Source organism: Staurois parvus, unplaced genomic scaffold (assembly GCF_062004578.1).
Source record: "Staurois parvus isolate SC_StPar_1 unplaced genomic scaffold, SC_StPar_1.0 ptg001490l, whole genome shotgun sequence".
Taxonomy (NCBI): domain Eukaryota; kingdom Metazoa; phylum Chordata; class Amphibia; order Anura; family Ranidae; genus Staurois; species Staurois parvus.
The window spans coordinates 162,494-186,827 of record NW_028319286.1 but is presented as its reverse complement, the minus strand read 5'-3'; the positions used below and the strand labels follow the sequence as shown (position 1 = coordinate 186,827).

General features: G+C 44.7%; 1 protein-coding gene across 1 annotated transcript in view; it reads left to right on the top strand.

The window, feature by feature from the left end:
• The first annotated feature begins 6,377 nt into the window (after positions 1 to 6,377).
• The window catches only part of LOC149435529 (interferon regulatory factor 4-like), a 32,035-nt gene continuing 14,078 nt past the window's right edge, over positions 6,378 to 24,334 (top strand). Inside the window, exons 1-3 of the mRNA XM_089662532.1 lie at positions 6,378 to 6,609; positions 19,428 to 19,648; positions 22,737 to 22,923. Coding sequence (XP_089518658.1) covers positions 19,436 to 19,648; positions 22,737 to 22,923 — 400 coding nt within the window. The 5' untranslated portion in view covers positions 6,378 to 6,609; positions 19,428 to 19,435. The remainder of the gene's footprint in view (positions 6,610 to 19,427; positions 19,649 to 22,736; positions 22,924 to 24,334) is intronic.

Genomic DNA, 24,334 nt, shown 5'->3' with positions numbered 1-24,334 from the left:
AACCTATCCATTGGGTGTGCGGTTCAACCACAGCTGATTGTGGTACTACAGACAGACAGATCTCTCTCTATCCATTTCTTGTAGTCCAGATTTAGAGGAAGAATGCCCCTTACATTGGAGGTCAGTGGGAAGAAAGTCCCTTACATTGGGGGGTCAGTGGGAAGAATGTCCCTTACATTGGGGGTCAGTGGGAAGAATGTCCCTTACATTGGTGATCAGTGGGAAGAATGTCCCTTACATTGGTGGTCAGTGGGAAGAATGTCCCTTACATTGGGGGGTCAGTGGGAAGAATGTCCCTTACATTGGTGGTCAGTGGGAAGAACGTCCCTTACATTGGAGGCCAGTGAGAAGAATGTCCCTTACATTGGTGATCAGTGGGAAGAATGTCCCTTACATTGGGGGGTCAGTGGGAAGAATGTCCCTTACTTTGGTGATCAGTGGGAAGAATGCCCCTTACATTGGTGATCAGTGGGAAGAATGTCCCTTACATTGGTGGTCAGTGGGAAGAATGTCCCTTACATTGGGGGGTCAGTGGGAAGAATGTCCCTTACTTTGGTGATCAGTGGGAAGAATGCCCCTTACATTGGTGATCAGTGGGAAGAATGTCCCTTACATTGGAGGTCAGTGGGAAGAATGTCCCTTACATTGGCGGTCAGTGGGAAGAATGTTCCTTACATTGGCGGTCAGTGAGAAGAATGTCCCTTACATTGGAGGTCAGTGAGAAGAATGTCCCTTACATTGGTGGTCAGTGGGAAGAATGTTCCTTACATTGGTGAGCAGTGGGAAGAATGCTCCGTACATTGGTGGTCATTGGGAAGAATGTCCCTTACATTGGTGGTCAGTGGGAAGAATGCTCCTCACATTGGTGGTCAGTGGGAAGAATGCTCCTCACATTGGTGGTCAGTGGGAAGAATGTCCCTTACATTGGTGGTCAGTGGGAAGAATGTCCCTTACATTGGTGGTCAGTGGGAAGAATGTCCCTTACATTGGTGGTCAGTGGGAAGAATGTCCCTTACATTGGTGATCAGTGGGATGAATGTCCCTTACATTGGAGGTCAGTTGGAAGAATGCCCCTTACATTGGTGGTCAGTGGGAAGAATGTCCCTTACATTGGTGGTCAGTGGGAAGAATGTCCCTTACATTGGGGGGTCAGTGGGAAGAATGTCCCTTACATTGGTGGTCAGTGGGAAGAATGTCCCTTACATTGGGGGGTCAGTGGGAAGAATGTCCCTTACATTGGTGATCAGTGGGAAGAATGTCCCTTACATTGGAGGTCAGTGGGAAGAATGTTCCTTACATTGGCGGTCAGTGAGAAGAATGCCCCTTACATTGGAGGTCAGTGGGAAGAATGTTCCTTACATTGGAGGTCAGTGAGAAGAATGTCCCTTACATTGGCGGTCAGTGGGAAGAATGCTCCTTACATTGGTGAGCAGTGGGAAGAATGCTCCGTACATTGGTGGTCATTGGGAAGAATGTCTCTTACATTGGTGGTCAGTGGGAAGAATGCTCCTTACATTGGTGGTCAGTGGGAAGAATGCTCCTCACATTGGTGGTCAGTGGGAAGAATGTCCAGTACATTGGTGGTCAGTGGGAAGAATGTCCCTTACATTGGTGGTCAGTGGGAAGAATGTCCCTTACATTGGTGGTCAGTGGGAAGAATGTCCCTTACATTGGTGATCAGTGGGATGAATGTCCCTTACATTGGAGGTCAGTTGGAAGAATGCCCCTTACATTGGTGGTCAGTGGGAAGAATGTCTCTTACATTGGTGGCAAGTGGGAAGAATGTCCCTTACATTGGTGATCATTGGGAAGAATGTCCCTTACATTGGTGATCATTGGGAAGAATGTCCCTTACATTGGGGGTCAGTGGGAAGAATACCCCCTCACAGTGGTGGTTAGAATGCTACCCCTTACAGAAAGATTAAAAGATCATTGATGTAATGCCATATTATTATTAAATTATAATAATATATTTAATGTTAACTGACCTTAAAAAAAAAAAAAAAAAGCTGTGGGTCGGCTTGCAATGACTTGCCGCGGTTAAACACAACTAGATGGGTAGGTGTGGATTTTCTTCCTTGTTCACTTTCTAAATTCTCATACTCTGAAATATGACGTTGGCACACATCTTCTTCCACCAGATGTCGGAAAGTACTTATGTTTTTGCTTATCTGACTTCTGTGTGAAGCAGTGCCAGGAGCTGTTGTTTCTATGAAGACATGACAAAGGTCTACAGATAAAAAAAATCAAAGTAAAAAAAAAAAAAAACAGTAAAGCTTTTATTTTACTATACAGTCTAGTGCAAAAGCACAAAAAAAAAAATACAAAACAGAAAACAAGGAAACAGAATCATAAGAGCTTGGACAGCTTAATTCATTGGCACAGTGGCCTAATGGCTAGCCCTTCTGCCTTGCAGCACTGGGGTCCTCATTTCGAGTCCTGTGAGGTTGCCCTGTAGGAGGGGCGAAACGCATTGACGCAATTTCCAGTCAACTAGAGTGACGTCACGTCCGATGAGTAGAGCGCACGCAAACCAAGCGGCGCTCCGGAGCCATTTTAGGATACTGCATCAGCTAAATGGGGGAGAGGTGTGTATGTAAACAATACAGATCTCTCCCCTGTCAGCACCAGCATGCTGCTTTCTATGTCTCTGCATGGCAGAACAATACAAAGCAGCATGCTTACATAGTAAAGCGCACATCACACAGTTAACCCTTTGATCACCCCAGATGTTAACCCCTTCCTGCCCAGTGTCATTAGTACAGTGTCAGTGCTTTTTATTAGCACTGATCACTGTATTGGTGTCACTGGGGATGTCAGTGGCAATTAGTCAGTTTCTCCACAGTGTCAGAATGCCCGCCGCAGTCTCGCTATAAGTGTCTGATTGTCGCCATTACTAGTATAAAAAATTCCAGTATCTATACCACCATTTGTAAGCGCTATAACTTTAACGTAAACCAAATTATTATTATTATTATACAGGATTTATGGTGCCAACAGTTTGCTCAGCACTGTACAATATAACGGGAGACAATACAGCAGCAATACAGTTCAATACAAGAGGGTTAGGAGGGCCCTGATCCTGGGAGCTTACAATTTCAGAGATAATTTACACGTATTGGGATTTTTTGTTAGCAAAGACATGAAGCAGAATACATTTTGGCCTAAATTTATGACGAGATTAGTTTTTTTTTTTACTGGATATGTGTTATAGCAAAAAGTCAAAAATATAGTTTCTTTCTTCAAAATTGTCAGTGTTTTTTTGTTTACAGTGCAAAAAATTAAAACCGCACAGGTGATCAAATACCACCAAAAGAAAGCTCTATTTGTGGGACAAAAAGGACATAAATTTCGTTTACGTAAAACATTGCATGACCGCGGAATTGCCAGTTAAAGTAACGCAGCGCTGTATCGCAAAAAAATGCCTTTACCTCCAGATATGAACATTTTTTTTTTGGGATGCTGAATAACTTTGCACCTTTGCTAAACTTGTATGTTATTCTGGGCGTGTATCTCTAGGCAATATACTGTATGTGGTGTGATATGTGTTATATGCTCTTGTTTCTGTTCTAATTCTCTAGAGCAGTGTTTCTCAACCTTTTTTCGATCAAGGAACCCTTTAAAATGATGGACAGTCCCGAGGCACCCTTTAAAATGATGGACAGTCCCAAGGCACCCTTTAAAATGATGGACAGTCCCGAGGCACCCTTTAAAATGATGGACAGTCCCGAGGCACCCTTTAAAATGATGGACAGTCCCGAGGCACCCTTTAAAATGATGGACTGTCCCGAGGCACCCTTTAAAATGATGGACATTCCCGAGGCACCCTATAAAATGATGGACAGTCCCGAGGCACCCTTTAAAATGATGGACATTCCCGTGGCACCCTTTAAAATGATGGACAGTCCCGAGGCACCCTTTAAATTGATGGACAGTCCTGAAGCACCCTTTAAAATGATGGACAGTCCCGAGGCACCCTTTAAAATGATGGACAGTCCTGAAGCACCCTTTAAAATGATGGACAGTCCCGAGGCACCCTTTAAAATGATGGACAGTCCTGAGGCACCCCATGTGAAAAACTATTCTACTAGTTTTCTATAACGCCGCAACATCCACACATGTAGGACACCCAACATTAGAGGTGATTTATTCTTCCAAAGCAAATACACTTCTGCACACTGGTACTGACTAGTATTCCAATGTTTCTCTTCTCCCTCAATTCTCCATCACTGAGACAATGTGACCCCAGCACTGACAGAGAGGGGCAGGGGAGGGTCAAATTACGATGCTGTGCAGGTGGCTGACAACCTCCTTATCAACTGATGATGTCATTGGCTGTCAGGACGCAGGCGGCTAGAAGGTCATAATGGCGCACAATGAAATCCTGTGACTGTGTAACTAAAAGGCAGGATTGTTCCACCCACTGGCTTGTATGCAAGTTTTTGGCAATTTTTAGACATTTTGCTAAGGCACCCCTGAAGAAACCTCAAGACACCGTGGTTGAGAAAGGCTGCTCTAGGGTGAATTTTAATGTACCAGTCTCTGTTCTGCAACTCTTACTGAGTTTTTCAGTGATTTTATTTGTCTTATTTGCCCCTTTGGGCAAAATAAATGTTTGTTAAAGAAAAAGCTCATTTATTGCCCTGGCTGGTTTATTCAACGTGCATCTTTATTTAATGACTTGCACATAGAAAGTCCTAATTCATTGGTTTTTCCCTCTTTGTCAGCTACCTGCCAAAGAAGAATTAGTACGTCTGCCAGTTCAATCCTGGCAGTTACATAACCCTACCACACAGCCCAGGCAACCTGGGAAAACTAACCTTTCTTTGTTGCTGTTAAAGCTTAAAGGAGAAGCACAGCCAAAGCTCTTTTGGCTGTACTTCTAGTGTGGATCACAGGAGTGCAGTTGGTTCAACTCCTGTGGGCTGAAGCCCTTCTATCAGTGTCCAGCAGAGCACTAGTTAAAGTTTGTAGGAAGAGTTTTCTTTCTGCTCTAGGAGGATGTGAAACCCCTGACCCTCTGTCTGGACAGTGCTGATTGGCCCTGTACTAATCACATGCACTCTCCCAAGAAAAAAAAAAACTCTCTAGCAATACACACCAAACTGAGCATGTGCAGGTGACTACAGATTTAGTCTGTATCAGGTGGTCATTTCAACAAGAGGAGGGGAAGAGAAGACAGTATCAAACAGCCTTTTTACACAGTGCGGAAGATTAACCCCTTAGGGTCCACAGTGAGTATAACAAGCACGCTTTACTGCATATACATACTGATTGTACCAGGGGCGGACTGACAACTCATGGGGCCCCCGGGCAATAGGGGATCATGGGGCCCCTGTGTCCTTGCCCAAACTTAAAAAAGCCTATGAAAAAGGTACCAGGGGCATCTCATGGGGCCCCCTACTGACCCCAGGCCCTCGGGCAGTGCCTGAGTTTCCAAATGGTCAGTCCGCCCCTGGATTGTACTGTTGTGGGTTTAGTAACACTTTCAGGCTGGAACATAAAAACTCCCGTGCACTGCAATGGTAATTCCGCACTCCAGCAGGCTCTCTATATCTGTATGACTGGTCCAGCTCTGCCTCCTCCTCTCTAAGCTGCTCCCAGCCATGGTTGCACACTCGCCTCCTCCACTTACAATGCAGGGTAATAGCCTTGCATTGTACATGATGACACCGAGGGACTGCCCACATACCAGAGCTTGGAGGAGAAGAGGACAGCGCTGGAGCCTTCTGGAATGGGGAATAGTAATACTGCCTGTTCCTCTACTTCCTAAAAGTGATGAGCGTGTAACCCTTGCAGTACAAGGGTATTGTTGTGTTCCAATCTGGAGTTTCGTTTGGACGAACATAGCCTGGTCACCTTTCCACCCACAGCCTCTGATTGGACAGTAAAGGAGTATCAGCAGTCTAATGATGTCATCTCTCTACTCTCTCCTCTTGTCGGTACGATCCTTGTCAGTCCATCCGAATGTAGGAGCCCTAATTGGCCCTATTTAATGCCTCACCCTCTCCCAGTGTAAGTGCTGCTGTACTGAATAGAGGACGCAAGTCAAATTCAGGCAGTTTATATAAGATTTATTTAAAGGATAGGGTAAGAGTCAGATAGCAGAGCAGCCTGAAACTCATGATAAAAGGGAAAGATTTACCTAGGTACCCACCAAAAAGGTAAAAATATATCTTTTTTTTTCCTTTTGTATTTTTATTTAGTGTGACACTAAAAAAACAAAAAACAAAAAAAACAGATCACTGTGCTGCATACTATAATTCACTGCTTTTTTTTTTTTACTGTGCAGAGAACTAAGAACATGCGAAGATGGAAACCGAAAGCAAATTGCAAACCTAAGTATCAGTTTCACTTTTCGTCATAAGTGGGGGTAGAAGACAGAAACTGATCAAGTACGTGAAAAAAAGGTAAGCAGCAAATAGCTACAAGACCACGGGAATGAATAAAGCGAGGGGTCCGTTTCGGGGGCTGAATGCAAGGCTTTTGATTTAAGGTGGAAGAAGGGTCATGAATGGAGAGAAGTTGTGAGGGTCAGAAGAGGAGGAAGGAGGTCCTGTGCAAATGTGACTCATGTTGAGACATCTGGAGATGGATTATTAAATACAGGTAAGTCATGGGAGATTACTCCTAAATTCTATCTAAATATAGTTATTTCCTCTAGAAATAAAGGTAATTTAGTTGAAATATTTGCATAGGATATGCTAAACCCCCCCCATAAACCACACAGCATGGGTAGAGTGGACTCACCCACGTGTCGTACATGTGAAGCTGAAGTTGGTGATGTTATGTATATGGTATGGGAGGGACCACACATTTTGAGGTTCTTTCTGAAGATCTTTCTATGTCCAAAGAATTAATCCATCGAGGTGAGCTCAGTGTTGGGGGACCTCATAGGTGAAGATAGGTGGAGGGGACCTCATAGGTGAGGAGGTGGAGGGGACCTCATAGGTGAAGATAGTTGGAGGGGACCTCATAGGTGAAGATAGTTGGAGGGGACCTCATAGGTGAAGATAGGTGGAGGGGACCTCATAGGTGAAGATAGGTGGAGGGGACCTCATAGGTGAGGAGGTGGAGGGGACCTCATAGGTGAAGATAGTTGGAGGGGACCTCATAGGTGAAGATAGTTGGAGGGGACCTCATAGGTGAAGATAGGTGGAGGGGACCTCATAGGTGAAGAGGTGGAGGGGACCTCATAGGTGAAGATAGGTGGAGGGGAACTCATAGGTGAGGAGGTGGAGGGGACCTCATAGGTGAAGATAGGTGGAGGGGACCTCATAGGTGAAGATAGGTGGATGGGACCTCATAGGTGAGGAGGTGGAGGGGACCTCATAGGTGAAGATAGGTGGAGGGAACCTCATAGGTGAGGAGGTGGAGGGGACCTCATAGGTGAAGATAGGTGGAGGGGAACTCATAGGTGAGGAGGTGGAGGGGACCTCATAGGTGAAGATAGGTGGAGGGGACCTCATAGGTGAAGATAGGTGGAGGGGACCTCATAGGTGAGGATATGTGGTCAGTGAAAATGCTATTACTTCATCTCCTTTTCTCCTTTTCCTTAGTTAGTTCACACTAGCATTTGTAGTGCGGTAAAACCTAGCCGTGTTTTTTCCACCCCCCTACTGCTCTCTTTTTAGCTTGCAGAAGCAACAACCAGGGGTTTACACATGCCACTAAGCATAGCCTTGCCGAGCCCACAGAACGCAACTCATTCAAGTCAATGGGGCAGCTCTGCAAGCTCCCCACAACTGCGTGCAATTCGCACAGTTGAGGCATGGGTAGGGCTAGTTCACAGGACAAATCGCACAGCAATGCACAAGCTATCCGTGTGCAATGCGGTTTCAGGCCATTCATTTCAATGGGTTGAAATTACGCCAGACCGCAGCAAAAGTAGCACAAAACACAGAGCAACTGTATCGCATGGAAAAGTGCACAGTCTATTTGCCTTTAGTAAATCAACACTGTTATCCTATAACATGTTGGATTCACTTGACTTCTGTCCTCAAATAATTTTGTTTGTAGTGACTTTGTATTCTTATTGTAAAAACTTATCTAAACTGATTAAAAAAAAGGGTAAGTTTAACCACGCCCCGTCTGGCCCATGTACATAAACGGCCAGACGGGAGTGATACCGAAGCAGGTTGACGTTTCTAAACATCACCCACATTCACTGTCTGTAATGCTAGGGTGACAGTATGTTAAAAAAAAAAAAATAACATAAATAATAATATTAAAAAATAAAATAAAAATTTAAAAAAACTGTTGAAAAATTATCATTTTTGGTTATAAACTAATTTGGGTTTTTTTCTTTTACTAAAAAGATAGCTGAATAAATTTTGACCAAGATTTATGAAGAAATATTATTTATTTGCAAAATTTTATAAGAAAAACACTTTTTTTTTTAAAAATGTTTGGACTTTTTCATTTATATCGCAAAAAAATAAAAATCTCACCAAAAGAAAGTTTTATGTCTCAAAAAAATGCTAAAAAATTCATATGGGTACAGTGTTGCATGACCGCGCAATTGTCATTCAAAGTGTGATAGCGCTGAAAGCTATAAGTTGGCCTGGACTGGAACGGGGTGAAAGTGTCCGGACTTGAAGTGGTTAAAGCAGGGGTAGGTGACCTTGGCACTCCAGATGTGGTGAAACTACAAATCCCATCATGCTACTGCCTCTGGAGTCATGCCGGTGGCTGTCAGAGTCAGCCACATTCCATTGACATACTGTATGTGACTTGCAATCTGTCAATACGGTGTCAGTGACACTTAGGCTGAAAAGAAACCTGCATTGATTTACTTATACCCAACATTTGTGGAAACACATGATAAAATACAGGATTGCGTCACATTTGAAAAAAAATTACATTTGATAGAACAAGATTGCAGCATGTATTTAAATTGTGCAATTCTACCCGTGATCAGGGCTGCTGTTAGAAACCACAGGGCCCCATACAGCCAACCTGACAGCCCCCCCCCCCCATAAAAAATGCAGTTTACTATGCTTCAGTTATGAATGAACACAGTGAGTGATTGGTACAGATCACCAATTGTGTTCATTCAGGTAAGGAAGGGGCTGGTAAATGTGAGATATTTCCTGGGCCCTTCCCCTGCTCTCTATCCTGAAGGATCCTATTGTTTACTTGCAACTGCCATTGGGAAGGAGAAGAGAGAAGCCAGCAGCACAGCAGGGGTGGGGTCAAACAGGGGGAAGCATATGAAGGGTGATTGGTGTGACGGGGGGTAGGGGGGCAATTACTGGAACCGATCCCCTTTATGACTCTCTCTGCAGCAGCTGAAAGCCAGCTGAGAGGGAAAGGAGAGAGGAGAAGAAGCCAGCTTTCAAATGCCATACCTTGGATCGGTTCCAGTAACTGCCCCCCCTCGCTGTGCTAATCACTCTCCCTGCCCACATCCGATTCACCCAGCTGCCTGGGCCCCCCTTCTGGCTTGGGCCCCGTACAAGAAGACTGGTGTACCCCCTTCTCCACAGCCCTGCCCGTGATGGTGGTAGGCAGTGGATTGATATGACCAGCCTTTAGTCACGGTTCGCTAAGATGAATGAGTGTGTCTTATAATGGCACTGCCTTGCAGACCTCTGGCTGCTGCAGGTGTTTAACACTTCCACATGTGTCGAATACCTGCTCCCCTGCTGTATCCTGTGTTTCTTCTCCCTGCCTTCTTTGCCACTACAGGACCAGCGAAAAGGAACACAGGGCGCTATAACTGTCAAAGCCTTATTGTTTCACAAAGCACAGTTTTCTTCTGTAGCGCACCACTGAAAGAGCCACTAATGAACTGATTCCTTCCCCCACACACAGCCAGGCACACAGAATTTTCTCCATCTCTACTGGCTCAAATAGAACAGTCTAGGGGTGTCTTTTTAATGCTTTATTGGCCTCAGACTGTTTATAGGCACTCCAACCACCTACTGGGCACACTTCCCCAGTGATTGGCTGGATCCCCATAAATATTCAGGTTGCCTCTTCTGTTCTTCCTCCCACTATAATTCTAGGATCCTCTAGAATACAGGAAAAAGTAATCAGATCAGCACTGAGCAGCCCTAAATAGTCAACCCTTACTCCACTGATTACAGCTTAACCTCTTCACACCGGCCACACGCAAATGTGCAGCCTCCCGGCGTCTGGGCCTAGACGCCGAGCGGCCGCACATTTGCGTGCATTTAAGAAAAACATATGTGGTACTCACGGAAACACATTTCTGGTACTCACGGAAAGGTCCCGATCTCCTCTTTCGATCAGGACCTTTCCCAATCATGTGACCGCTGCGACGGTGAATCACGGCGGTCACGTGACCCTAAAACCCTGCCCCGCCTCCCAGCTTCTGAAGCCCTTAAAGGTCCGGGAGGCGCCGGCGCCAAGGGGTTAACTAAACTTTTCCAACAACCTACACTGACTAAGAGGGTGCTACACCTGCAAAACAGTATTTTTATTTTACTAGAAAGTAGACATTTGCAGGCCAGAAATATTCGTTTTGTTTCGTATGCATTCTTTCTTTGAAGAATTTCATTTCGTCATATTCACGATGTTGAACGCATTCATTTTTGAAATTTGTTTTGTATCTTCGGCATTCTTTTCATATATTTGTTGCTCCGTGTGGATTCTCAAAAATGTTGCAGTTTTTTGGGGGAAGATTGCTACATATTAGTTTTCGGCTTCGATATTTCAGGTGAAATTTCTTATATCAAATCTATTTGGAAGGATTCAATATTTTCGGACGCAACAGAATAAATAATGCAAAAAGTTTTTCAAACCTAAGAATTGCAGGAAGTGAACTGACTGTAGCTAATTACAAATTTAATTTAAATCACAAATTTACTCAAATCCGAATTATCGAATTAATTAGAAAATTAGCCCATGGACCCGAACTAATATCACATCAGGTAACATCTTGTGGATGGAACTTTTTTTTGGGTTCGTTGGCATTCATTACTATGTCCATTCGGAGGTCTACGAAAAACAAAATTTCATCCGTAACTAAACGAACCGCACGTCTACTACAAATGCTTCCCTCGATATACCGCAATGAAACTCACACTTATCGGGAGTTCTAACCTGTGCGATAATTGACGTAAACACCTAAAAAATTGATACATTATCATGCATGCAGCAAATACAACCCATACTGTTTATGTACAAGGTGTGTCCAGAAAGTAATGAGAATGATGTTTTAACCGCTTGCCTACCGGGCACTTATACCCCCTTCCAGTCCAGGCCAATTTCCAGCTTTCAGCGCTGTCACATTTTGAATGACAATTGCGCGGTCATGCAACACTGTACCCATATGAAATTTTTATCATTTTTTTGTGACAGATAGAGCTTTCTTTTGGTGGTATTTAATCACCTCTGGGTTTTTTTCTTCTTAAACCAAAAACCACTGAAAATGTTGGAAAAAAAACATTTTTTCTTAGTTTTTGTTATAAAATTTTGTAAATAAGTGATTTTTCTCCTTCACTGATATGCGCTAATGAGGCTGCAGTGGTGGGCACTGATAGGCTGCACTGATGGACACTGATAGGTGGCACTGATGGGCACTGATGAGGAAGCACTGGTAGGTGGCACTGATGGGTATTGACAGGCATCACTGATGGGCACTGAAAGGCAGCACTGATACATGGCACTGATAGGCAGCACTGATAGGTGGCACTGACTGGCACTGTTAGGCGGCACTGACTGGCACTGATAGGCGGCACGGACACGGCACTGATAGGCAGCACTGATGCACACTGATAGGCGGCACTGATGCGCACTGATAGGCGGCACTGCCTGGCACTGATAGGTGGCACTGATTGGCAGCACTGATAGTTGGCACTGATTGGCATTGATAGGTGGCACTGACTGGCACTGATGGGTGACACTAAAAGGCAGTTCAGATGGGCACTGATATGTGGCATTGATGTGCACTGGTAGGCACTGATATGTGTCATTGATGTGGCACTGGCATGAGGCACTGATGAGCACTGACACAAGGCACTGATGAGCACTGACACAAGGCACTGATGGACACTGACAGGTGGCACTGCTGGGGCTACAGTGATCATCAGGGCACAATGATCATCAGTGTCCTGATGATCAGTGTACATGCCCCCTCCACGGAAAGCCATTTACCGGCTCTCCTCTCCTCTCGAGCTGTCAGCGTGACAGCGCGAGAGGAGAGAAATGCCGATAACCGGCATTTCCCTGTTTACATGTGATCAGCTGTGATTGGACACAGCTGATCACATGACCGAGCCGACATCTTCGGCTCTTTCCGTGATCGGTGATCCGCTATGTCCGAGGGACACGGCTCACCGCAGATCGCCGCTCTGCGCGCTCCCTGAGCCACGCATGCGCAGTGAGAAAGTGAGAATGGGAGGACGTCATATGACGTCCTCCCAGAACAAGAGGACCACCTTGCACCCGTCATTGGACTATAAGGCGGGTGGGAGGTGGTTAAACATACTTTTATTGAAAAATTTTACAATTGAACATGGTCTCCTTCAAAGTATGCACCTTGTGCGTGTACACAACACTCCCAGCAATTTTTCCATTCTTCATAACATCCCTGGAAGTCTTCAAATGGGATGGCGTTCAGAGCCTGTGAAGTGGCTGTTTGGATGTTATCGCATGTATGGACACTACCAAAATGGTGTCCTTTCAAACCCTCCTTCCTTTTTGGGAATATGAAAAAGTCGCAAGGAGCCAAGTCGGGGGTTGTAGGGTGGATTGGAGAAGCACCTTGATGTGTTTTCAGCCAAAAACTCTCTGACAGCCAACACTTGGATATTGTTGTGGTGAAGGATGCAAGTTGAGCCGATCTCAAGACACACACACAAGAACTCTTTGTCTCAGGTGACCAGGAATTTCCAGGTAAAATCTTTGATTCACAGTTTGACCAGTAAGTACAAATTCTGTAAGGACAATTCCACATGAATAAAAAAAACCCAATAACCATTGATTTGACTTTTGATTTGCTTTCTTGGGGGCAAGGTGATGTGGGTGTGTCATTTTGAACTTTGTTTCATTGTTTCTGGATCATACTCAAACACCAAGGATTTATCTCCCGATTCAAAAAATCAGGCTCTTTCCTACAGGTCTTGGCAAACAAGTTGGCAATGTTTCTTCTGATCAGGTGGCAAGTTCTTTGGAACAAGTTTTGCACACACTTTTCTCATGTTCAAATCCTGAGTCACGATTTCATGAACAATGGACTTGGAAATTCCCGTGTCCCTCTGCAATCATTCTGATAGTGAGCTGTCGGTGGGAGTGAGGTCACACACAGACCTCACTGCATCCACGTTCTTTTCAGTTTTTGACAAAAAGGGGCTTCCTGATCATTGCTTGTCTTCAACACCTTCTTGACCTTCTTCGAAGGCCTTATGCCATCAGTACACTTGTGCAGATAATAGTGGAGCTTCTCCAAAAGCTTGCCTCACCATTTCCAAAGTTTCTGATGCACTTTTACCCAATTTCATACAAAATGATATCGTGTACCACTGTTCCAAACTCACTTGCATTTCTATTAATACGAGGCAAGGTGTCACAAAAATGAATGTCTCCACTCTGCCAGGGCTGGAATGCAACTGATCAGTGTTCTATCGTGTACCTGGCCCCCCAAGTGACCTTGTCCAGCTTCTCCCTTCATGGAGCCCTTCTCGAGCGTAGGAACTTCATTCTCATTATATTCTGGACACACCTCGTATATATATATTCATCTAAACTCTGTAGGAATTCTTTTGGTGGATTGAAAAATCAATTTTTCAATCACAAAAAAAAATAAAACAAACAATGCATGGTAATAAAAATTTTGTATGCGTTATGCTATTTTGAAATGATCCTTCAGTACATTTTATCAGTGTAATGTTACCAAATCTAAGCATTTATTACTGGTATATGCTCTTATTCTGGTTTAAAGAAAAAAAAAAATATATTAGAAGACAGTAATGGCAGTAATGATACCGTGGGTAAGGAAGAATCTTTGCCACAGTTGTAAGAGGTTAACTGCTATGAAGATAGAATCCTGTAGCATGGGAAGGGATGTCCTGCATTCTAGTTGGGGCGATGCAGGGCATGGGTAATGTGTCATTTGGCCAGCTGATTGGGCAAGAGCCAGGGAATGTATATGGAAGAGCCTCCTGCAAGGTGTCCTATTAGTAATGCTGGGTGTCTGTGCTTTAAACCAGTGGTGTATTTAGGTTTCATGCTGCCCTAGGCAACACAAAAATCGGCTTCCCCTCCTTCCTTGGAGAGACCCTGGCACTGACAAACACCTCCTCCCCCATGATAGGAACCTGACATTGACCAACAACACCCCCCCTCATCCCCCCCACCCAAGAGAGCCCTCCACTACCACCTCCTCCCATATACTGGCAACCCCCCCCCCCTCCCCCGCACTCCGGCAAGAGGGAAGACACTCACCTTCACAGCTCTGTACATCCACAGGAACAAGAGTTAGGCTCTGCATACACCATCAAGCAGCCTGCAGCCTCTCTCAGATCCCACCTGGTCCCCATGCTGCATGTGTCCTTTCTTCCATCCCCTCTTTTGGGGGCAGTGCTGCCCCCTTAAAAAATGACGCCCTAGGCAAATGCCTTGTTTGCCTTGTGGTAAATACTCCCCTGCTTTGAACTGTGAATGAGCAGCTGTCCACTTTCCAAAAGTCATTGGTAAAAGTTAATTGTGTGATCTGGAAATCCCCTGTCACCTGTTTAAACATGTCTCTTTGTTTGGGCTCCTTCTATACACTACACAGTCAATGGTATTGCACCCATTGGAGTTCTCTGACATTAAGGAGGAAGTCAAAAACAGCTAATAGCAACCACTCTGTGAAGGAAATGTTAAATGGGGAAGCAAAAGGAAGCACTCTAAAAATACTTGTACAAGAAAAAAAAAACACTTGTAGAAGAAAAAAAAACCTGCTCTTACCCCCTAGTACTTAAATAGCCCACCACCAGTCCTCTCCAAAAGAGTACCCCTTACTCATACTCCTACTGGTAATAAAAAAAATTCTTCTCCATAACTTCACCTGTTCTCATTTGGCCAGCACCATTCAAACCACTTCCTCTGAGCCCAAGATGTCATCAATGCAGCCTGAGCTCACTGTACTCCTGTTCTGATCGCAATGATGTACACTGGGAAGGAGGACCCATGATGTCACCAGACCGTCTGTTGCCTTCAGGATTAAATGTATTGAAAAAAGAGAGCGGCTTCCCATCTTAAGCGTACTATTAGTGTACTTGCACACCGTAGAGGTTGATTTTGGTCTCATGTCCCTTTACATAGTTAATGAGGACCTAGATTTTTCCCCTTTGAAGGCAGACCTTTGACATATTCTTTTTCCTTTTTGGAAGTTATGTCATCATGGGTGGAGCCTTTTATTCCTCTTGTTGTTATTTGATGGCATCCATCACTTGTCTCCAGGTTCCAAAACGTAACATTTGTAAAAAAAAAAGTTTATGTTTTCCATAACAGATACAATTCCTGGAGCACTTTACCAGGTGTAGGTGAGAAACATAGGTAAAACATATACACTGTTTACAACAATTTAAAAAAAAATGGTGGGTGGGGCTTAAGGCCCCATTGACACGGTCAGTCCAATTGGGTCTATGCTCCTCTATGGAGCGATGAATGTAAACGGATTTGTGTCTGTTTACACACACCTACCTGCAAATCGATCCATAAAAAACAAATGGAAGGGGATCCGTTCCCCTCTGTCTAGGTGGATAGGATTGAAGGGCAGTCCGTAGAGTAGAGCTGGCTGTGTCTGTGTCAGCTCTGCATAAGAGGAGCGGGCATGGACCTGTCATCCACCCGCTCTGAGGACAGATCTCCCGCTGAGCAAGCGGATTCCACCCAACGTGAAAGGGGCCTAAGGGAGGGCAGGTGGTGGTGGAGGTGGTGGTAGTGGTGGTGGTGGTGGTGGTGGTGGTGGTGGAGGTGATGGTGGTGGAGGTGGTGGTAGTGGTGGTGGTAGTGGTGGTGGTGGTGGTGGTGGTAGTGGTGGTGGAGGTAGTGGAGGTAGTGGTGGTGGTGGTGGTGGTGGTGGTGGTGGAGGAGATAAGTTGGAGTTCCACTTTAAATAGTCTTTCTAAACCAGGTCCTTAGTGAACAGAATCATAACAAAATAGCAACTGCATATGTGTTATACATTAATACTCATGATGGAAAATTAAAGGTTAGAAGCATGGTGTCAAAACAGAAAGTAAAGAGGAAATGTTGAATCATTTGGAGAAAGGAGAATCACAAATGTTCGAATGTCCAACAACCGTCGGATTAATTGCTCAACACTTCCTTGAGAACGATAAATAGTGCTTTTTTTGAAATGTGCTTGTACTAGAATGTTTGCGGGATGAATGAAAACAAGTATCCCTCAGTGCTGGTTAATGGAAGTCTCGCGTTCCATTAAAAATTGATAAGATGTACAAACTGCTATACAAGGCACTTAGTCATTTAAAGCTCGGTTCCAGCCAAAATGTGTTTTTTTTTTATTGTTAGCAAAGTGATATAAAAAGTTATAGCCCCTGTCAGATTTTTAATGCTGCCTGTGTCCCTGGTGGAAAGATTCCCCTGCCAGGGCCATCTTAATAGCATCATGGGCCCCTGGGCAAAGTAATGCACTGGGGCCTCTACCAGCCAGCCCCGATTTACACATAAATAAATAGTTAAATAGTATAAATAGTTGATAGATTTAAAACACATACTTATCAGTGCTTTTAATCAATTTAAAAAAAATAAGAAAACATGCCATAAATCAAGGACTAATCAACACAAAGGGCACAGTACCCCGGTACAAATCATCAGTAACACCTCATCTGCAATATGCAGTTAAGTTTTGAGCACCAATTCACAGGAAGAACATTGGGGAACTGGAGAAAGTACAGAGAAGGGCAACCAAACTGATAAGAGGCATGGAGGAGGTCAGCTATGAGGAAACATTAGAGGAACTGAATTTATTCTCTACTGAGAAGAGGAGATTAAGGGTGGATATGATCTCCATGTATAATACATAAGGGGGGGATATGATCTCCATGTATAATACATAAGGGGGATATGATCTCCGTGTATAATACATAAGGGGGATATGATCTCCATATATAATACATAAGGAGGGATATGATCTCCATGTATAATACATAAGGGGGGATATGATCTCCATGCATAATACATAAGGGGGGATATGATCTCCATGTATAATACATAAGGGGGGATATGACCTCCATGTATAATACATAAGGGGGGATATGATCTCCATGTATAATACATAAGGGGGGATATGATCTCCATGTATAATACATAAGGGGGGGATATGATCACCATGTATAATACATAAGGGGGGATATGATCTCCATGTATAATACATAAGGGGGGATATGATCTCCATGTATAATACATAAGGGGGGATATGATCACCATGTATAAATACATAAGGGGGGATATGATCACCATGTATAATACATAAGGGGGGGATATGATCACCATGTATAATACATAAGGGGGGATATGATCACCATGTATAATACATAAGGGGGGATATGATCTCCATGTATAATACATAAGGGGGGATATGATCTCCATGTATAATACATAAGGGGGGATATGATCACCATGTATAATACATAAGGGGGGATATGATCTCCATGTATAATACATAAGGGGGGATATGATCTCCATGTATAATACATAAGGGGGGATATGATCACCATGTATAATACATAAGGGGGGATATGATCTCCATGTATAATACATAAGGGGGGATATGATCTCCATGTATAATACATAAGGGGGGGATATGATCTCCATGTATAATACATAAGGGGGATATGATCTCCATGTGTAATACATAAGGGGGGATATGATCTCCATGTATAATACACAAGCGGGGATATGATCTCCATGTACATGTATGGACCTTAGATTGTACGCCCCTTGAGGGTTAGGGATCTTAGATTGTACGCCCCTTGAGGGTTAGGGACCTTAGAGTGTACGCCCCTTGAGGGTTATGGACCTTAGATTGTACGCTCCTTGAGAGTTAGGGACATTAGATTGTACACCCCTTGAGGGTTAAGGACCTTAGATTGTACGCTCCTTGAGGGTTAGGGACATTAGATTGTACGCTCCTTGAGAGTTAGGGACCTTAGATTGTACGCCCCTTGAGGGTTAGGGATCTTAGATTGTACGCTCTTTGAGGGTTAGGGACCTTAGATTGTACGCCCCTTGAGGGTTAGGGACCTTAGATTGTACGCCCCTCGAGGGTTAGGGACCTTAGATTGTACGCCCCTCGAGGGTTAGGGACTTTAGATTGTACGCCCCTTGAGGGTTAGGGACCTTAGATTGTACTCCCCTTGAGGGTTACGGACCTAAGATTGTACGCCCCTTGAGGGTTATGGACCTTAGATTGTACGCCCCTTGAGGGTTACGGACCTTAGATTGTACGCCCCTTGAGGGTTACGGACCTTAGATTGTACGCCCCTTGAGTGTTAGGGACCTTAGATTGAACGCCCCTTAAGGGTTAGGGACCTTAGAATGTACGCCCCTTGAGGGTTAGGGACCTTAGATTGTACGCCCCTCGAGGGTTAGGGATCTTAGATTGTACACTCCTTGAGGGTTAGGGATCTTAGATTGTACGCTCCTTGAGGGTTAGGGACCTTAGATTGTACGCCCCTCGAGGGTTAGGGACCTTAGATTGTACACCCCTTGAGGGTTAGGGACTGATATGAATGTACAATATATATGTAGAGCTCTGCATAAATTGACGGCGCTATATAAGTACCAGAAATAAATAAATGAAAATCATTTATTCTGTTATCGTACAAGAAAAATTTTCGTGCTTGTCCCTTCGGATAATGGACTGTCGTGGTCGGCAGGGGCGGACTGACCATTTGGAAACTCGGGCACTGCCCGAGGGCCCAGGGTCAGTAGGGGGCCCCATGAGATGCCCCTGGTACCTTTTTCATAGGCTTTTTTGAGTTTGGGCAAGGACACAGGGGTCCCATGATCCCCTATTGCCCGGGGGCCCCATGAGTTGTCAGTCCGCCCCTGGTGGTCGGCTTTTGAAAGTTGGGTACTAACGAACAGATTATCGGACCATCGCTTCCAATGCAGTATCTTTTGTCCAATTTTCTCATCGTGTGTACTAGGCTTTACAGTTTATTTGGCTTTTGTCCATCGAATTTTTATACTGAGGCAACACATCGGGAAGGGATGTTGAAATAAAGAGATTGCGATTTTACTTGCTGTTTTAGACTTACATGTTATTAAATAGCAATATAAACCCTACTGCATGAGAAAATCAAGGATTCCAGAATGTAATTTTCAGGATAAAAATCTGCTTTAATGTCAGATGATTTAGAGCTGGTCTGTATACGGACTGATGGGAAAAGGACTATAGAAACCTATGTTACCTCTACAATCCTTGTTCTTATTGTCTTTTTCAGTGTCTTAAATGAGCATAGCTGAAGAATTCAGACGTTTTGTCCAGATGTATCAGAAGCCCGTCCATCCTCTAAGACTAAAAGAGTGGCTGATACTTCAGATCGACAGTGGCAAGTACCCCGGCCTTCGCTGGGAGGATGAGCAGAAGACGAGGTTCAGAATCCCGTGGAAGCACGCTTCCAAGCAGAACTATAGCGAGGAAGAAGATGCAGCTTTATTTAAGGTAGGCCAACCACAGCACAACCACAGAAAAGCCAGATTTATTTGGTCACCACAAAAATTAAAGGTAGAACCAATGGTCACATGATGCATGCCAATGACAGGATCAGAGAGAGAGAGAGAGGTCATGTGACCAGTGCTCCAGTATTTCATCATGAGACTGAATACCAAAGCTAATAATGATGGAACAGTACAAACAAATGGCAACCCCCCAACCTATAACTGGCCTTTGCTGCAAGGAGCACAAGGAAGGGTGACACGTAAAAAAAAAAAAAAAACAAATTCCCACCTCACTTACCAGCCAGCCTGCAACAAACCAAATTAACCCTATCTACACTTTCACGTTAAAACAAAGGGTTGAGTTTCCACACATTGGCAAATATATGCGTAAGCTGCAGAGGCCACGTCACGGCACCACAGTCTATTGCAGTCCTAACTGTATAATTATGAGACTCTCCCAAGTTGGAGCACATATCTAATAATGGATAGATTGAGGGCAGGTATGCCTGGAGGGAGCTCACCCCTCTCTAACCACTTCCCGTCCGGCCCATGTACATAAACGACCAGAAGGGAGCAGTGCCGAATTATAAACGGCCCCCTGCATTCCCTGCCTGTGCACGCTCCCTGGGAGCGCGCGGCACCGCGATCCGGTGCCCGCTGTGTCTGGAGGATCACTGTACGGGACCTCTGTGTGAGGTCCCGATCATGTGATCAGTGATTGGCCAATCAGTGATCACATGAACGGTAGTAAACACTTCCTGACATCATTGCTTACTACTTGTGAAATCTGTGTATGATCACAGAGGTCACATGGTACAAGGCCTTCCTCTGGATCAACTGTGGGCAGGGGCAGACTGACAAATCATGGGGCTCCCGGGCAATAGGGGATCATCAAGCCCCTGTGTCCTTCACAAACTCAAAAAAGCCTATGAAAAAGGTACCAGGGGAATCTCATGGGGCCCCCTACTGACCCCGGGCCCACGGGCAATGACCGAGTTTCCAAATGGTCAGTCCGCCCCTGACTGTGGGTATAGGATTATAACTTTTTTTTTGTCATGGTTGAACTGGATGGACTTTTGTCTTTTTTCAGCCAGACTAACTATGTAAGGCTATTCACAACAGCCTTGTGACAAGCTGTGACCAATCACAGCTCTCACAGTATTTCTCAATGGCTGCAAGAATGCAGCCAGAAAGAAGGAGAAATTACTGCGTTTACAGCCTTTATGGGTGTAAAAGCAATCTGTGTAAAAAAAGAAAACAAAATCTTCATCACCCCCCACAAGTGGTACAGTGTCACTATGGTGACACTGTACTGATAGGGTGACGGTATGTTAAAAAAATAAACATAAATAATATAAAAAAAATAAAATAAAAATGTAAAAAAAATTTTTTTTTTAATTATAATTTTTGGTTATAAACTAATTCGGGTTATTTTTTATTTTTTTTTTTTTACTAAAAAGATAGCTGAATAAATTTTGGCCAAGATTTATGAAGAAATTATTTTATATTTTTATATATATATTTTATAATTATTATTTATTTGCAAAATTTTATAAGAAAAACACTTTTTTGGTCAAAATGTTTGGACTTTTTCATTTATATAGCAAAAAAATAAAAATCCCAGTGGTGAATAAATACCACCAAGTTTTATCTGTCTCCAAAGAAAATGCTAAAAAATTCATATGGGTACAGTGTTGCATGACCACGCAATTGTCATTCAAAGTGTGATTGCACTGAAAGCCAAAAAATTGGCCTGGGCAGGAAGGGAACTGGAAGGGGCTGAAAGCATCCGGACTGGAAGGGGCTGAAAGCGTCCGGACTGGAAGGGGCTGAAAGCGTCCGGACTGGAAGGGGCTGAAAGCGTCCGGACTGGAAGGGGCTGAAAGCGTCCGGACTGGAAGGGGCTGAAAGCGTCCGGACTGGAAGGGGCTGAAAGCGTCCGGACTGGAAGGGGCTGAAAGCGTCCGGACTGGAAGGGGCTGAAAGCGTCCGGACTGGAAGGGGGTGAAAGTGTCCAAACTGGAAGGGGGTGAAAGTGTCCAAACTGGAAGGGGGTGAAAGTGTCCAAACTGGAAGGGGGTGAAAGTGTCCAGACTGGAAGGGGGTGAAAGTGTCCAGACTGGAAGGGGGTGAAAGTGTCCAGACTGGAAGGGGGTGAAAGTGTCCAAACTGGAAGGGGGTGAAAGTGTCCAGACTGGAAGGGGGTGAAAGTGTCCGTACTGGAAGGGGGTGAAAGTGTCCGGACTGGAAGGGGGTGAAAGTGTCCGGACTGGAAGGGGGTGAAAGTGTCAGGACTGGAAGGGGGTGAAAGTGTCCGGACTGGAAGGGGGTGAAAGTGTCCGGACTGGAAGGGTGTGAAAGTGTCCGGACTGGAAGGGGGTGAAAGTGTCCGGACTGGAAGGGGGTGAAAGTGTCCGGACTGGAAGGGGGTGAAAGTGTCCGGACTGGAAGGGGGTGAAAGTGTCGGGACAGGAAGGGGGGGAAAGTGTCCAGACAGGAAGGGGGGGAAAGTGTCTGGACTTCAAGTGGTTAAAGGTATAGGGACGCACTGGACACCCACCTATAGCACAATGGCAGTGAAGGTATCCAGTGCATCCCCTCACCAGTTCACCAATGGTACAAACAAATGGCAACCACCCCAACCTACAACTGGCCTTTGTAGCAAGAAGTAGATGGAAGGGCTATGCATGTAAAAAAAAAAGAAACAGAAATTCCCAGCTCACTTACTAGCCAGCCTGCAACAAACCCAATTAACCCTGCAGGGGCGGACTGACCAATTGAGTACTCAGGCATTGCCCGAGGGCCCAGAGTCAGTAGGGGGCCCCATGAAATGCCCCTGGCATCTTTTTTATCGTCTTTTTTGGGTGTGTGGGTGTGCTTTGAGTGTGGGCAAGGACACAGGGGCCCCATGATCCCCTATTGCGGGGGGCCCCATGAGTTGTCAGTCCGCTCCTGTAACCCTGTCTAACCGGTCATGTTAAAACAATATACATTTTTATACATAACTCTCAAATACAGAAAAAAAAGTTCATCAGACAGTTATGATTTCAGCATTGTTATACTTACGGGTCCCGTCTCCATTGTTTCTACAGGCCTGGGCGATGTATAAGGGGAAGTTTCGAGAAGGGTGTTCAAAGGCGGATCCATCTGTATGGAAGACCAGACTCAGATGTGCACTCAACAAGAGCCCTGATTTCCAGGAGGTCCCAGAGAGCTGTCAGGATGCAGGGGAACCCTACAAAATCTACAGGATTGTCTCCGAGTCGCAAGAGAGTAGCAGTAAGCAATTTCCAGTATATGGAGCCAAAGTTGTGGTGCTACAGTGCAAATTTCCTGCAAACCTGAAGAAATTTAAAGCTCGGCTCCACTTCTCCACCAAATTATAACAAAAAAAAAAAAAAGCCTGGCATATTAAAAAAAAATAAAAATGAAAAAGCAGCTCTCGGTGTAGTACTCGCCTTGTCTTCAGCACAGGAACTCTTCCAGGCTGAATTAGGCCTCATGCACACAGGGTGTTTTTGCAGCCACTTTTAAGGGCATCATGCATTTTTTTTGTTTTTTTTTTACTGCTTCCAAATAAAAGCTTTTAGTGGCAGTAGCATTTACCAGCAGGGGCACACAAACAGCGGTGAAAAAGAAAAACAATTAAAAGAAAAAAACTTGTCAGTGCTTTCTGTGTTCCCACCGGGGAGATCTCCCTCACTTCCTGTCTGGCACCCATTAAAAAGTCAGGAAGTGAAGGGAAATAATCCACATGGGGACGCAGCAGTAAAAAACCTCAGTAAGCCTTTACCACTCTATCTAAAACAAACGTTTGACTAGAGTTGGGTTTTGAAGGATATGGCAACCTTGTAACTGGGCCAAGAAAGAAAAAGGGCAAACTGATACGATGGTACATGTGCTCTCTCTTCTGTCAGCAGACTCCCGCTGTTAGACAGACAGCTCCCTGCAATGCAAAGCAGCCCTGATTGGCTCACACTGCTGGCACTCAAATGATTATAAAAATATGTATAGGAGATATTTAAAGTGGTTGTAAAGGTAGAAAGTTTTTTTTTTGTACTTTAATGCATTCTAAGCATTAAGGTAAAAAACTTTCTATGTGCAGTACTGCCCCCCTATACGTTCCTGAGCCTGATCTTGATCCAACGGTGTATACAAGAGCAGCAGCTCTCTTGTCTCTCTCCCTTCTCACAGGGCAGTTTGACAGCAGCGGGAGCCATTGGCTGCTGCTGTTGTCAATCAAATCCTGTGACAAGGGAGCTGGGGGCAAGGCCAAGCTGCACTGTCTGTGTCAATAGACTCATACAGTTCCTGAGCCTGGTCTTGATCCAACGATGTGCACAAGAGCAGTGGCTCTCTTGTCTCTCTCCCTCTTCACAGGGCAGTTTGACAGCAGCGGGAGCCATTGGCTGCTGCTGTTGTCAATCAAATCCTGTGACAAGGGAGCTGGGGGCAAGGCCAAGCTGCACTGTCTGTGTCAATAGACTCATACAGTTCCTGAGCCTGGTCTTGATCCAACAATGTGCACAAGAGCAGTGGCTCTCTTTTCTCTCTCCCTTCTCACAGGGCAGTTTGACAGCAGCGGGAGCAATTGGCTGCTGCTGTTGTCAATCAAATCCTGTGACAAGGGAGCTGGGGGCAAGGCCAAGCTGCACTGTCTGTGTCAATAGACTCATACAGTTCCTGAGCC